The sequence below is a fragment of the Ranitomeya variabilis genome, chromosome 3, assembly GCF_051348905.1.
Source record: "Ranitomeya variabilis isolate aRanVar5 chromosome 3, aRanVar5.hap1, whole genome shotgun sequence".
In the NCBI taxonomy this organism is placed as follows: domain Eukaryota; kingdom Metazoa; phylum Chordata; class Amphibia; order Anura; family Dendrobatidae; genus Ranitomeya; species Ranitomeya variabilis.
Genome location: NC_135234.1, coordinates 686060347 through 686072611, shown reverse-complemented (window position 1 = coordinate 686072611; position 12265 = coordinate 686060347). Strand labels below are relative to the sequence as shown.

The 12265-nt window shown below is 48.1% G+C and overlaps 1 protein-coding gene across 1 annotated transcript in view; it reads right to left on the bottom strand.

Annotated features, from left to right (window-relative positions):
* SMARCD1 (SWI/SNF related BAF chromatin remodeling complex subunit D1) overlaps positions 1 to 9959 on the bottom strand; it is a 46945-nt gene extending 36986 nt beyond the window's left edge. The window contains exons 1-6 of the mRNA XM_077298060.1: positions 9693 to 9959; positions 5381 to 5571; positions 3086 to 3128; positions 2878 to 3000; positions 2677 to 2799; positions 2173 to 2289 (exon numbers count right to left, since the gene is read on the bottom strand). Of these exons, the coding sequence (XP_077154175.1) occupies positions 2173 to 2289; positions 2677 to 2799; positions 2878 to 3000; positions 3086 to 3128; positions 5381 to 5571; positions 9693 to 9950 (855 nt within the window). The 5' untranslated portion in view covers positions 9951 to 9959. The remainder of the gene's footprint in view (positions 1 to 2172; positions 2290 to 2676; positions 2800 to 2877; positions 3001 to 3085; positions 3129 to 5380; positions 5572 to 9692) is intronic.
* Between the last annotated feature and the right edge of the window lie 2306 nt (positions 9960 to 12265).

Genomic DNA, 12265 nt, shown 5'->3' with positions numbered 1-12265 from the left:
GACTAAAGTTCCTAAAAAGTGGTTGCATCAACTTTTCTTCGGGAGGGCACTGTTCTCGGCCCCCAGGATCTGGTGACCTACCCAACTTCAGAGCGATACGTGCACGCTCTAACACATAGACCCATCGAACAGCGCAAGCTCCTCATCTTCACCAAGTAACCAGCCAATGGAGTGGCCAGAGAGGAGCAGTAATAAGAAGCAAATTGAAAAGTTTCTTCTTTGCAATTTTAGTGACATAAGAACTTGAGACAACTCTCAAATTGGAATAAGATGTATGATTACCTCTGACTGCACGAGTCAAAGAGGGAACTGAAACCGGCCGTTATAAATAAACAACCATTTTGGTAAGGCTGGGTTCACATTGCGTCTTTGGCATCCGCACAATGGGCGTGCCCTAGCGATATGCCGTCATTGAGTGACGGACCCTGGGACGCGGGCTGCAGCGTTTCCGGGTCAATCACTGCTAGCGCAGATAGAGCATCTGCTAGCTCTATCTGCGCTAGCGCGCTAACATACCGGCACTTGCGTTAACAGCAGCCCGTTAATGCATGTGTTGAACGGGCTGCTGTTAACGCAATGTGAACCCGGCCTAACAGATGCTCAGAAGCTGACCTCGGCACTGAAATCTCATCTCTCGTGATCTTGATCCCGAGATCACCATGTGCACATGCGCCGCCCCCGGTGGCGGCCATATTCCCAGAGACCACCACACATGATACCTTTGAAGTGCCGGGGCTCTGGCCTGCCGAAAAATATCGGCAGAGCCCCGAGCAGTGCCGGACACCCATGCAGCACCGCTGGGCACCGGAGGCCCCCCACAGCACAGGCCAGCAACCGCCGGGGACTCACACACACGCCTGCAGCAGCACCGGACCCCCCCCTGCAGCAGCGTGCCGCACATCAGAACACCCCCTCATCCCAGCCTGTGGCCAGCAACATCATCCCACTCCTGCCTCCTCCAGCAGCAACCCTGAGACCCCGCTTCACCGCAGCCACCATCCCTTGTAAGCAATAAGATGCAAGGATTATAAAAAGCACCACCAATTTATTAAAAAATATTTTTTCTTATTTTTCTTCTCAAAATTTGGGGTGCGTCTTATAATCCAAAAAATACGGTACTTTGGGGTTTCCATCTAAGTCGCGGAGTGACGTTATTCAGATGAAATCCCCGAAGGATCCCTTCGCTATAATGAGGCAGCAGAGTTAGGCTGGTTTCACATTTGCTGATGAGGGCTTTGCCGAGGGACTGCGTAGCTCCTCCGTGAAGCCCCCCTCTTCCTTCAGCTCCGCCTACGTCTGCATGCGTTCTGCGTACCCCATCTTTTTACATTGGGTACGCGGGCCACGCGGATGCCTCGTCTTGACCGCGGGTCGCCAATGGGTTGGCATGACAACCAGGGGTCTGCAGGAAACCCCTGTGGTTGTCATTGCTGTATAGCTAGGAGCGCCACCCTGTGTCTGGTGATCACAGCACATGAGGATTTTGGCTACACAGAGCAGTGCTGAAGCCCTGCTCTATGTAGCACAAGCGATCAGAAGATTGCAGCTTCTTGTCTCCAGTGGAGACTATTGAAACTAGTAAAAACAGAAAAGAGTTTGTAAAAAATAAAGTTTAAATCACCCCACATGCACCCCAAGCAACACAACACACACAAAAAAAACCCAAAACATATCCTTGGTATTGCCGTGTTCAGAATCGCCTAATTTATCAATATATAAGAAGAATTAATCCGATTGGTAAACAATGTAAGGAAAAAAAATCAACTCCAGAATTAAGTTGTTTTTTTTGTTGTTGCCACAACATTGCTCTAAAATGCAACAACGGGCGATCAAAAGATCGTATCTGCACCAAAATGGTATCACTAAAAACTCAGCTCAGCGCCCAAAAAAAAGCCCTCACCGAGCTCCAAATCACGAGCAATGGGGACGGTACAGGTCTCGGAAAATTCTAAAGTTTGTAAAACAAAAAAAAAAAAAGATTTCTTTTCACCGCTTGTAAACTGCATTTTGTATTTACTGGTGTTACTTTTGTCTAATATTTACATGTTTGGTGATCTGAAATATAAACTTGCAAAAGAATAGGAAATCACGAAGGGGCAAACACATTTTCACACCACAGTAGAATGAAAAACTGACATATACTCCCTGAGGATACATGAATTGTGAACATACCTCCACTAGGTGATTATCAGGTCCATACAGATCCTTGTCAAGTTCAATAACCAAAGACTTGAAAAAGGATGAAAACTTCCTCTTCTGCTTGGTAGCATCATATTTGGACAAAGCTGCCTGCAATACAAAGTTATGTTTTGCTTCAACACGTGGGACCTAAAGTCTGCCCTCCGTATGGGTCAATGAAACACTTCACTGTGACGGCATCGGATCGTCGACCTTCATAGGGAGAAACGCTGCATGGTCACAACCACAGGAACATTTTATCTAATGTCCTCTTTACTGCAATAAGTAGGAAAGTAGTAAATACCATACGGTTTATGAAATTTCCAGGACGACGCTGCGCTTCATCTCCACTTGTTTTTTTCCCCTAATCTCAAACCGAGACACTCGCCTTCAGTGATGGGATCCCAGCTTTTAGATATTTTTGGCCTATGATATTTCGCAATGTTTGCCATATATATAGTGCAAAACGTAGGAGACCAAACAACCCCCTCCACTTACGTCCTCAAGTAGCCGACCTTCCACACGCAGCTCCCATGAAGCCACAGTCCCCTCGCCATCCTCAACATCAGATTTTGCTGGGTTAAAGGTGTTAGAAATAAAGATGCGAAGTTTTCGTTTTTGCTATGAAGAGGAAAATATATTAACTATAATAACAAAAAATCAAATCCATTTCTACAGCTAGTAAAAACTTAGAATTACCTTGATCGGCCTCTTCAAGGCTTCCTGAATATCAAGACGTTTCCTCATAATTGTCTGATCCAATTTCCTCTCAAAAGCCAATAAATCCATGTAAGCCTGAGATTCAGGTACCAACTCCCGAATCTGGGGAAAGGATGGCGGGGAACGTCAGTAATAAGTCTACAAGACTCCCTGTGTAATATGCTTCAACAATCAGGGTAGTACTCACCCTCTGAGGTAGAATCTTGTCCGCCATCTTCTTCTTCTTAGCACTTCAAAAATGAAAAAAGAAATGAGATCAGTGAAGATCTTGACTTCCCCTGAAGCAGATAGTACCGCCAGCCACAGCTCATCATAAGCACTGCTACAGTGACCACCTCTGAGGTACAAGCAGATAAAACGTCTCGTGGGCACACATGGCTGCAGAATCCTATTACAGGGATGCACACACATCAATGCTACAAACCAATGGATAATGGCTTTAAAACCTGCACGTTACTTACGATAAAGCAGCAGCACCCCAAAAGTCAGAAGTATGGGGTCCTTTATTCACCCATCTTGTAATGTTTCGGTTAAAATCAAGGTGTTTCTCAAGTCTGCTAAAAGCCCCTGGTTGGAGCCGAAATGTCACGACATGGATAGAAGAATGACCCTTTTCATACTACTCTGGAGCTCTGACTGCATTGTTTGGAGATTGATAGAAGAACAGCTTAGTGGAGGGCCCCTTGCCTAAAGCCCCCAACACATAAGTCGACAGGCTCTTTAATGTGCATGGGATCTGGGATGATGACCAATTGTTGGAGTTGTTGTTGATGGAGTATGTCAGATTTCAGACCGGTGATCACTTTGTTCTTCTGGAGTTAAGCTGCTGGCAGAGAAGTATGGCAGTGGCTTTCTCAGGGAACACAGGGGTGCTCGGCCAAACGAGGTCCTCTGTGTATGGCAGTCATCTCAGACGTCAGCCCTCTAATGTGTTTGAGGGGCTCTACACCCCCTGGACTTATTATCGCAGGGCTATTTTGATTTTATGGACTCATTTAAACCCTTACCTGAAATATTCAATCATGGGGCCGCCACTTATCAATTTTCTTTGTGTGAGACATCTACTTGAGGATTGATACCGGAGTTCTCACGGCACAGTCTTTGGTACATTATTTGGATGTATTTTTCATGTATACATGGTGAGATATTTGTTCAGTATTGACTACACACTGTGGGGTGACTGATCGCCGTTATCACTGGTTTTGAGCAGGGTCTTTACTTTTAACATTTTTTAAAACCGTCCAAAGGTGTGTGTCTAATTTGCCTTGTTGGACATTTTGGAAGTCTGTAAAGCGCTGAGTAATATGTAGGCGCTATATAATTATAATAAGTTATGCTGGAGCAGCGAGGGACAAATACAAAAAAAACCTGATACTATTAATAAAAGAACAAGAAAAAATTGAGAACAGAAAACCTCTTTGAAGTGGTAAATACATGCCGTATATGGTAAATCCATATTACCGCCACTGTGTGCCACAGGCACTAATGACTGTTTTCACTGCCAAAATGGCACAAACGCAGGATTAGCTGCATTTCATTGTGAAGATTGGTGGGGGGTCACAGAGGTCCCACAGAAGTGAAGGCAAATACTAATATGGGGCAGCACGGTGGCACGGTGGTTAGCACTGCAGCCTTGCAGCGCTGGAGTCCTGGGTTCTAATCCCACCTTGGACAACATCTGCAAAGAGTTTGTATGTTCTCTCCGTGTTTGCGTGGGTTTCCAGAATTGGAAACTAAACCTGTGAAGGTTAAACGCAGAGTAGAGCAGAACAGCAGATGAAATTAGTATTGAACACGTCACCAGTTTTCTAAGTAAATATATATCTAAAGGTGCCATTGACATGAAATTCTCACCAGATGGTGGTAACAACCCATCCAATCCACGCAGGCAAAGAAATCAAAGCATCCATAAATTATGTGTAATAATGAGAAATGACTCCGGGAAGAAGTACTGAACACATGAAGAATGAGAGTTGCGCAAGGTCATGAGATCAGCTAAAATCAGTAACTAGAAAACAATCCTGCTACTTAGTGACAAATAATATCAGTTAGTTCACCTGATGGCCTATAAAAAGGTGTCTCACAAGAAACATTTCATGATGGGTAAAACCACCTGGATGCAGCACCGGTCGCTCAGTGGACTGCACCGTCACATAGAGATATCACCATTCCACTGGCAGAAAGACCGCTGCGGCCAGTGACTGCCTGCAGTTTGCGTAGCTGGAGCAGCGTACGTTAGATATTTTTTATGTGCTGCTCAAGTCACCACAGCGGTCCTGCTGCTGTTCACAGTGGCCCGGTGAAGTTTCCTTTTAATGTGTCAGCAAAGACCATGGAGCAGACAGCATGGCATCCAGGTGGGTAGTAATAGATGATTATCAATGAGTTTATTTTTTTACATATCCAAGCCCCTGGGCTACATAAGAATTTGCATCACTGGCAGCAGTCCTGGTCATGAAGGCCCACCATCCTTGTGTATTACCTGTGATTCCTATTTTGAGCTGCTTGTTGTTGCTGCACTTGCTGAATCTGCTGCGGTGCGGGCCGTTTACGGGACTGGTCCATGCCTGACTGAGCCATCCCCGGGCGGGCAGCTGGACTTCCTCCGTAACCTGGAGGACCCATGGCCGGTCCCTGAGGGGTCATCCGACTGCCTGGAAGCATCCCGGGCCGCTGTACAACACAAGGAAAGAGCGTTAGCATAGACTGTACATGAAGCGACCACCCATCCTCGTCCGTGCCATGCGATTTACATCATTTCCTGAAGTCATTCTAAATCTTTACAACGTTTCCCGATTACAGGTTCTGAAAGTTAGTGGAGGTTATATGGAGGGCAATACAGGGCATGACGTCCACGGTGTGGCGGGTGGGCGATATACCAGGCGGATCAGATTACAGACCGGTAGGTAAGTTATCATGGAGACACGTTGGTCTCTATAGGAGTCGTTTACAGAGAACAGCAGGAAAGCTTTCACTAAGACAATGATTAAAAGGTGAACAAAAATGGTAGAAAGGAGGAAATGGTTACTGCACTTGTCCATGTCCAAAAATCAAAAAGGTATATAGGATAAGCAAGGAGCAAGAAAGAAAGCAGTAACCTGTGTCCTGTAGCAATGAACAGCATCCTCTAAAGAGCTTTAAAGGCATCACGTCATGTTGGAGATGTCTGAAATAACAGCAAAATGTTCTGCACAAGAGAAGCTGCGCAGGCGGATATGTAGGGCTGTGGGAAAGTATTCATTATTAGCTGTACTTCATTGAAATTCCTGCTTTCTTATGGCTTAGGAGTCCAGTGGGCGGTCCTAAGCAGTGACTGGCAGCATTTCCTGTATAAGTGTGCAAACAGCTCATTGTCACTCACGGATTATGACCGTCCACTGGATTCCCAAGCCCAAAATTAGCAGGTATTTCAATAAATAAAATACAAGCTGAATCTTAATCTGTATGGTGGTCATTCAGACTGTGTGCTGCTATTGGCCAGCCAACTAAGGTGTATCGTGGTCCTTCAGTCTGTGTGCCGCTATCGGCCACCCATTTAATGTGTATGGTGGTGCTTCAGACTGGGCACTGCTATTGGCCACCCATCTAATGTGTATGGTGGTCCGTCAGTCAGTGTGCAGCAATTGGCCACCCATCTAATGTGCATAGTTGTCCGCCAGACTGTGCGCTGCTATTGGCCACCCATCTAATGTGTATGGTGGTCCTTCAGACTGTGCGCTGCTATTGGCCACCCATCTAATGTGTATAGTGGTCCACCAGACTGTGTGCTGCTATTGGACACCCATCTCAGGTGTATAGTGGTCCACCAGACTGTGTGCTGCTATTGGCCACCCATCTAATGTGTATGGTGGTCCTTCAGACTGGGCACTGCTATTGGCCACCCATCTAATGTGTATGGTGGTCCTTCAGACTGTGACCTGCTACTGGCCACCCATCTAAGGTGTATGGTGGTCCTTCAGTCAGTGTGCAGCTATTGGCCACCCATCTAAGGTGTATGGTGGTCCTTCAGTCTGTGTGCTGCTATCGGCCAGCCATCTAAGGTGTATGATGGTGCTTCAGACTTAGCACTGCTATTGGCCAACCATCTAATGTGTATAGTGGTCCTTCAGACTGGGCACTCCTATTAGCCACCCATCTAATGTGTATGGTGGTCCTTCAGTCTGTGTGCTGCTATCGGCCACCCATCTAATGTGTATGGTGGTCCTTCAGACTGGGGCACTGACATCACCTGTGAGGGTCTCGAGCAGCAAAGCTCATGCAAGATGACAGCGCTTGAGTCAATCCTGACAGGACCACAGTATGAGAACCTCTGTTCTCGTCATTAGTAATACCTACATGATCAGGAATTTATCTCTACTTTGTGTCGTTGCTCCAGAATGGTTATGAATAAACTGGTTTGTGTCCCTACAGTTAATACTGGCAGCACTGACCATGCATTCTGCCCCACCAAGTTGTCAACTTATTCATGTGTTTCCAGGGGAATAACAGAAACAGCACATAAGACGGAGTTAAAGAGTTTAGTCTGGTCATCAAAACTGTTTATAACGACCTACTTTGCCATTTGCTCATTAAAAATCTACATTCCCACATTTTTTTCGCATTACTCCCACAAATTGAAATGTATATTATATGATATACCAACACAAAGTATTTGTGAAGTGGAAAGGAAATGACACAAGGTTTTTTTTAATGATTTTAAATATAAATCTGAAAATTGTGATGTGCATTTGTATTCAGCCCCTTGTGTCAATACTGCAGGCCCACCTTTCTCTACAATTACTGCTACATGTCTTTTGGGGTCTGTCTCTACCAGCTTTGCACATCTATAGGTGACATTTTGGCCCTTTCTTCTTTGCACACTTGCTCCTGCTCAGTGACATTGGATTGAGGCGTCCGTGAACAGCAATTTTTAAGTCTGGTCACAGATTTTCAATGGGATTTAGGTCTGGATTGTGACTGCGCCATTCACACACACGAATATCCTGTGATCTAAACCATCTATTGTAGCTCTGGCAGTATGTGTAGGATCGTTGTCCTGCTGGAAGGTGAAACTACGCCACAGTCTCAAGTCTTATTCAGCCTCTAGCAGGTTTTCCCTACATTTAGCTCCTTCCATCTGACCAGCCTCCCTGCCCCTGCTGAAGAAAAGCATCCCCACAGCAGGATGCTGCCACCACATTTAATGGTGGGGAAGGTGTTTTCAGAGTGATGTGCAGTGTTCCACATAGCGGTTTACATTTGCAGCAGACTGTCAGTGATTAAGTCACACGAGCGCTGCAGCTCATCAATATTCCGTCAGCGCAGAAATCCATTCTGATGACACAGTAAAGCTGGAAGCCGATAAGCGACTGCTAGCAATGTCACGCTAATGCCGAGATCGCTGGATGTGGAAAGTGAGTATACGCTATAACTTTACTCAGGGGACTCGAACGCTCACGAGGCTTGTACTAGTAGTGGACAACCCCTTTTAACAGAAGAGGAGCTTCAGAACAGTTCTATGCAGCGCAGCCATGACAGCACTGCGGACAGATCCTCCTCCGGACACCTGCATGCACTGCGGACAGATCCTCCTCCGGACACCTGCATGCACTGCGGACAGATCCTCCTCCGGACACCTGCATGCACTGCGGACAGATCCTCCTCCGGACACCTGCATGCACTGCGGACAGATCCTTCTCCGGACACCTGCATGCACTGCGGACAGATCCTCCTCCGGACACCTGCATGCACTGCGGACAGATCCTCCTCCGGACACCTGCATGCACTGCGGACAGATCCTCCTCCGGACACCTGCATGCACTGCGGACAGATCCTCCTCCGGACACCTGCATGCACTGCGGACAGATCCTCCTCCGGACACCTGCATGCACTGCGGACAGATCCTCCTCCGGACACCTGCATGCACTGCGGACAGATCCTCCTCCGGACACCTGCATGCACTGCGGACAGATCCTTCTCCGGACACCTGCATGCACTGCGGACAGATCCTCCTCCGGACACCTGCATGCACTGCGGACAGATCCTCCTCCGGACACCTGCATGCACTGCGGACAGATCCTCCTCCGGACACCTGCATGCACTGCGGACAGATCCTCCTCCGGACACCTGCATGCACTGCGGACAGATCCTCCTCCGGACACCTGCATGCACTGCGGACAGATCCTCCTCCGGACACCTGCATGCACTGCGGACAGATCCTCCTCCGGACACCTGCATGCACTGCGGACAGATCCTCCTCCGGACACCTGCATGCACTGCGGACAGATCCTCCTCCGGACACCTGCATGCACTGCGGACAGATCCTCCTCCGGACACCTGCATGCACTGCGGACAGATCCTCCTCCGGACACCTGCATGCACTGCGGACAGATCCTCCTCCGGACACCTGCATGCACTGCAGACAGATCCTCCTCCGGACACCTGCATGCACTGCGGACAGATCCTCCTCCGGACACCTGCATGCACTGCGCAGCGCTCTGCGGGAATATTTACGGGTTTTCAATGTGCGGATTTTGCCGCGGTTTTAGTGTCATGGCCGCCACACTTGGCACTGCATGGGGGAAACCTGCACTGAGCGGCACACAATACTCAGACTTTACGTACGTCCGCACATCCGTATAACCGTATCAGTTATTAACCCCTTGTGCTGTATATGGGGAACCATGGCTGTGAAGTGGTATAAATCACAGTCATCAGCGCGCAGGCAGATATTGGCGGGCCTGTAGTGTATGGTGTGACTACCCTGGTGCCAGCTGGCCTCCATCACCCACACGGCAGGCACAGCCCTCTCTTACCGGGTAGGCTGCTCCTGGCATAGGGGAGCGGTACATGCCCTGTCCCGGGGCTGGTCCCATCCTCACAGCTGGGCCTGGCGTCCCGGGGACCATAGCGGCACTGGCCGGCCGGGAGGATTCCAATGTAGCCACCGACTGGAAACCAGCCCGCGCCGCCATCACTGCACAACAATGGGTCCGGAACCGGAAGTCGCGAGTCACACAGGCCAGGGGAGGGGGCAAAACGGCGCTAGAAAGAGCTGCTGCCCGCGAGATCATCGACCGGAAGTGAGCAGGCTCCATCTTGGATGAGGGAAATATGTGGAACGCTGGGAAATACATTTAAAGTCGATGCGCCTGCTCTCTGGCGGCCATTTTTGAAAATGGCAAATCAAAATTTTCTTTTTCTTCCCAGTGGCAATTAATTTATAGTCTTGTCAGTCATATACGAAGGTTTGAAAAAAATCAGTAGCAATCTTAATAGCTTAGCGAGTTACTTTAAGAAATTTTAGTGACGTAGTACTTAAGCGTCCGGACATGCCAGAAACAAACATGGACGACGGAGTGATTTTTTTTAATTTTTTTTTATAAACTATTTCCGGTCGGTCACAGGTTGATTAGGCCAGATTTACCGAATGAATGACTGCGTGGATTCCGACTTCCGCGGCTGCGCTCCTCAGTGACGCGCGTTATAAACAGTGCGCATGCGCAGCTCAGTGCAGGGGAAAGTCCGCACGGCGCCCTCTGTAGGTAGAGCCATAATGAATTAGTGACGTAATCGTCCTTCCCGCCAAAAATAATCTGCGTTTTGCTCCCGCGCAGTTCCTGCAGTTTGCTTGTGGTGCGCGTTGCACCGATGTTTTTTTTCTTTCATTTTTTTATTTTATTTAACTTTTTTTTGTAAAACAAGAAAATAATAAGTCTGTTCAGCATTTATTTGTAAGGCTATGTGTCCACGTTCAGTATTATATCCGGATTAGCTGCTTATTGAACGCTGTGTACAGCCACAGCGTTCAACCCGCAGCGTCCAGATGTTACAGCATAGTGGAGGGGATTTTATGAAATCCCATCTCCACTATGCGTGCGAACACGCACCCGGCAGCCCTGCGATTACGGACATGCGGCGCGTCTTTTTAGATGTCCGTTTACCTTGCGGCGACGCTCCGTTGCCGCAAGGTAAATCACAGGGCCCTATGTGTGGGGTGCGGAGATTCCGGATGTGTGCAATGAGCACATCCGGAATCACCGCGCGTACCGAAGGGGGCGGAGCGGGTTTTCCATCCGTCCAAAGCGCCATGATTACGGACCGTGGACACGCACCCTAAGGCCGGGATCACACACAGCGAGATACGGCCGAGTCTCGCAGGATAAAACCAACTCTGGCACCGGCACTCCAGAGCGGAGCGTGCGGCCGCATATAGCAATACATGGAGCCGCACGCTCCGCTCCGGAGTGCCGGTGCCAGAGCTTGGTTTTAACCTGCGAGACTCGGCCGTATCTCGCTGTAGTGTGACTCCGGCCTAATAGTTAGGCTGGGGTCACACATGCGAGTTTTACGTACGTAAGAGCGCAGAAACTACGTCCGTAAAACTCGCATTACATACGGCACAATTATTCTCAATGGGGCTGCTCCTATTAGCCGTATATTACGGTTCAGTATTATACGGCTTTCTACGGCCGTACAAAATCGCAGCATGCTGCGTTTGTCAGCGTACTGCGCAAATAATACGCCAATGAAAGTCTATGGGGGCGCGAAAAATACGGATTCCACACGGACCTGCAGTGTGACTTGCGAGAAATACGCAGCGCTGTTAGTGAAAAGTCGGTAATTCAATTGCCGGCTTTTCATTTCTCCTGCACAAACCCGACAGGATATGAGACATGGTTTTCATACAGTAAACCATCTCATATCCCCCTTTTTTGTTGCATATTCCACACTACTAATGTTAGTAGTGTGTATGTGCAAAATTTCAGCGCTGTAGCTGCTGAAATAAAGGGTTAAATGGCGGAAAAAATTGGCGTGGGCTCCCGCGCAATTTTCTCCGCCAGAGTGGTAAAGCCAGTGACTGAGGGCCGATATTAATAGCCAGGAGAGGGTCCATGGTTATTGGCCCCCCCGTGGCTAAAAACATCTGCCCCCAGCCACCCCAGAAAAGGCACATCTGGAAGATGCGCCTATTCTGGCACTTGGCCACTCTCTTCCCACTCCCTGTAGCGGTGGGATATGGGGTAATGAAGGGTTAATGCCACCTTGCTATTGTAAGGTGACATTAAGCCAGATTAATAATGGAGAGGCGTCAATTATGACACCTATCCATTATTAATCCAATTGTAGGAAAGGGTTAAAAAACACACACACACATGATTACAAAGTAGTTTAATGAAATAAACACAGCGGTTGTTGTAATAATTTATTGTTCTCCCATTCCATTTCCAGGACCTCGCTTGGCAACATAATAAACGCACAAGATACATACCTTCTGATGTACTGTCAGGTCCAACGATGTAATCCATCTGAAGGGGTTAACTAATATTACAGGCAGGAGCCCTGCAAATGCAGCTGTGCTCCGTGCTTGTAATCCCCGGGGAATGAA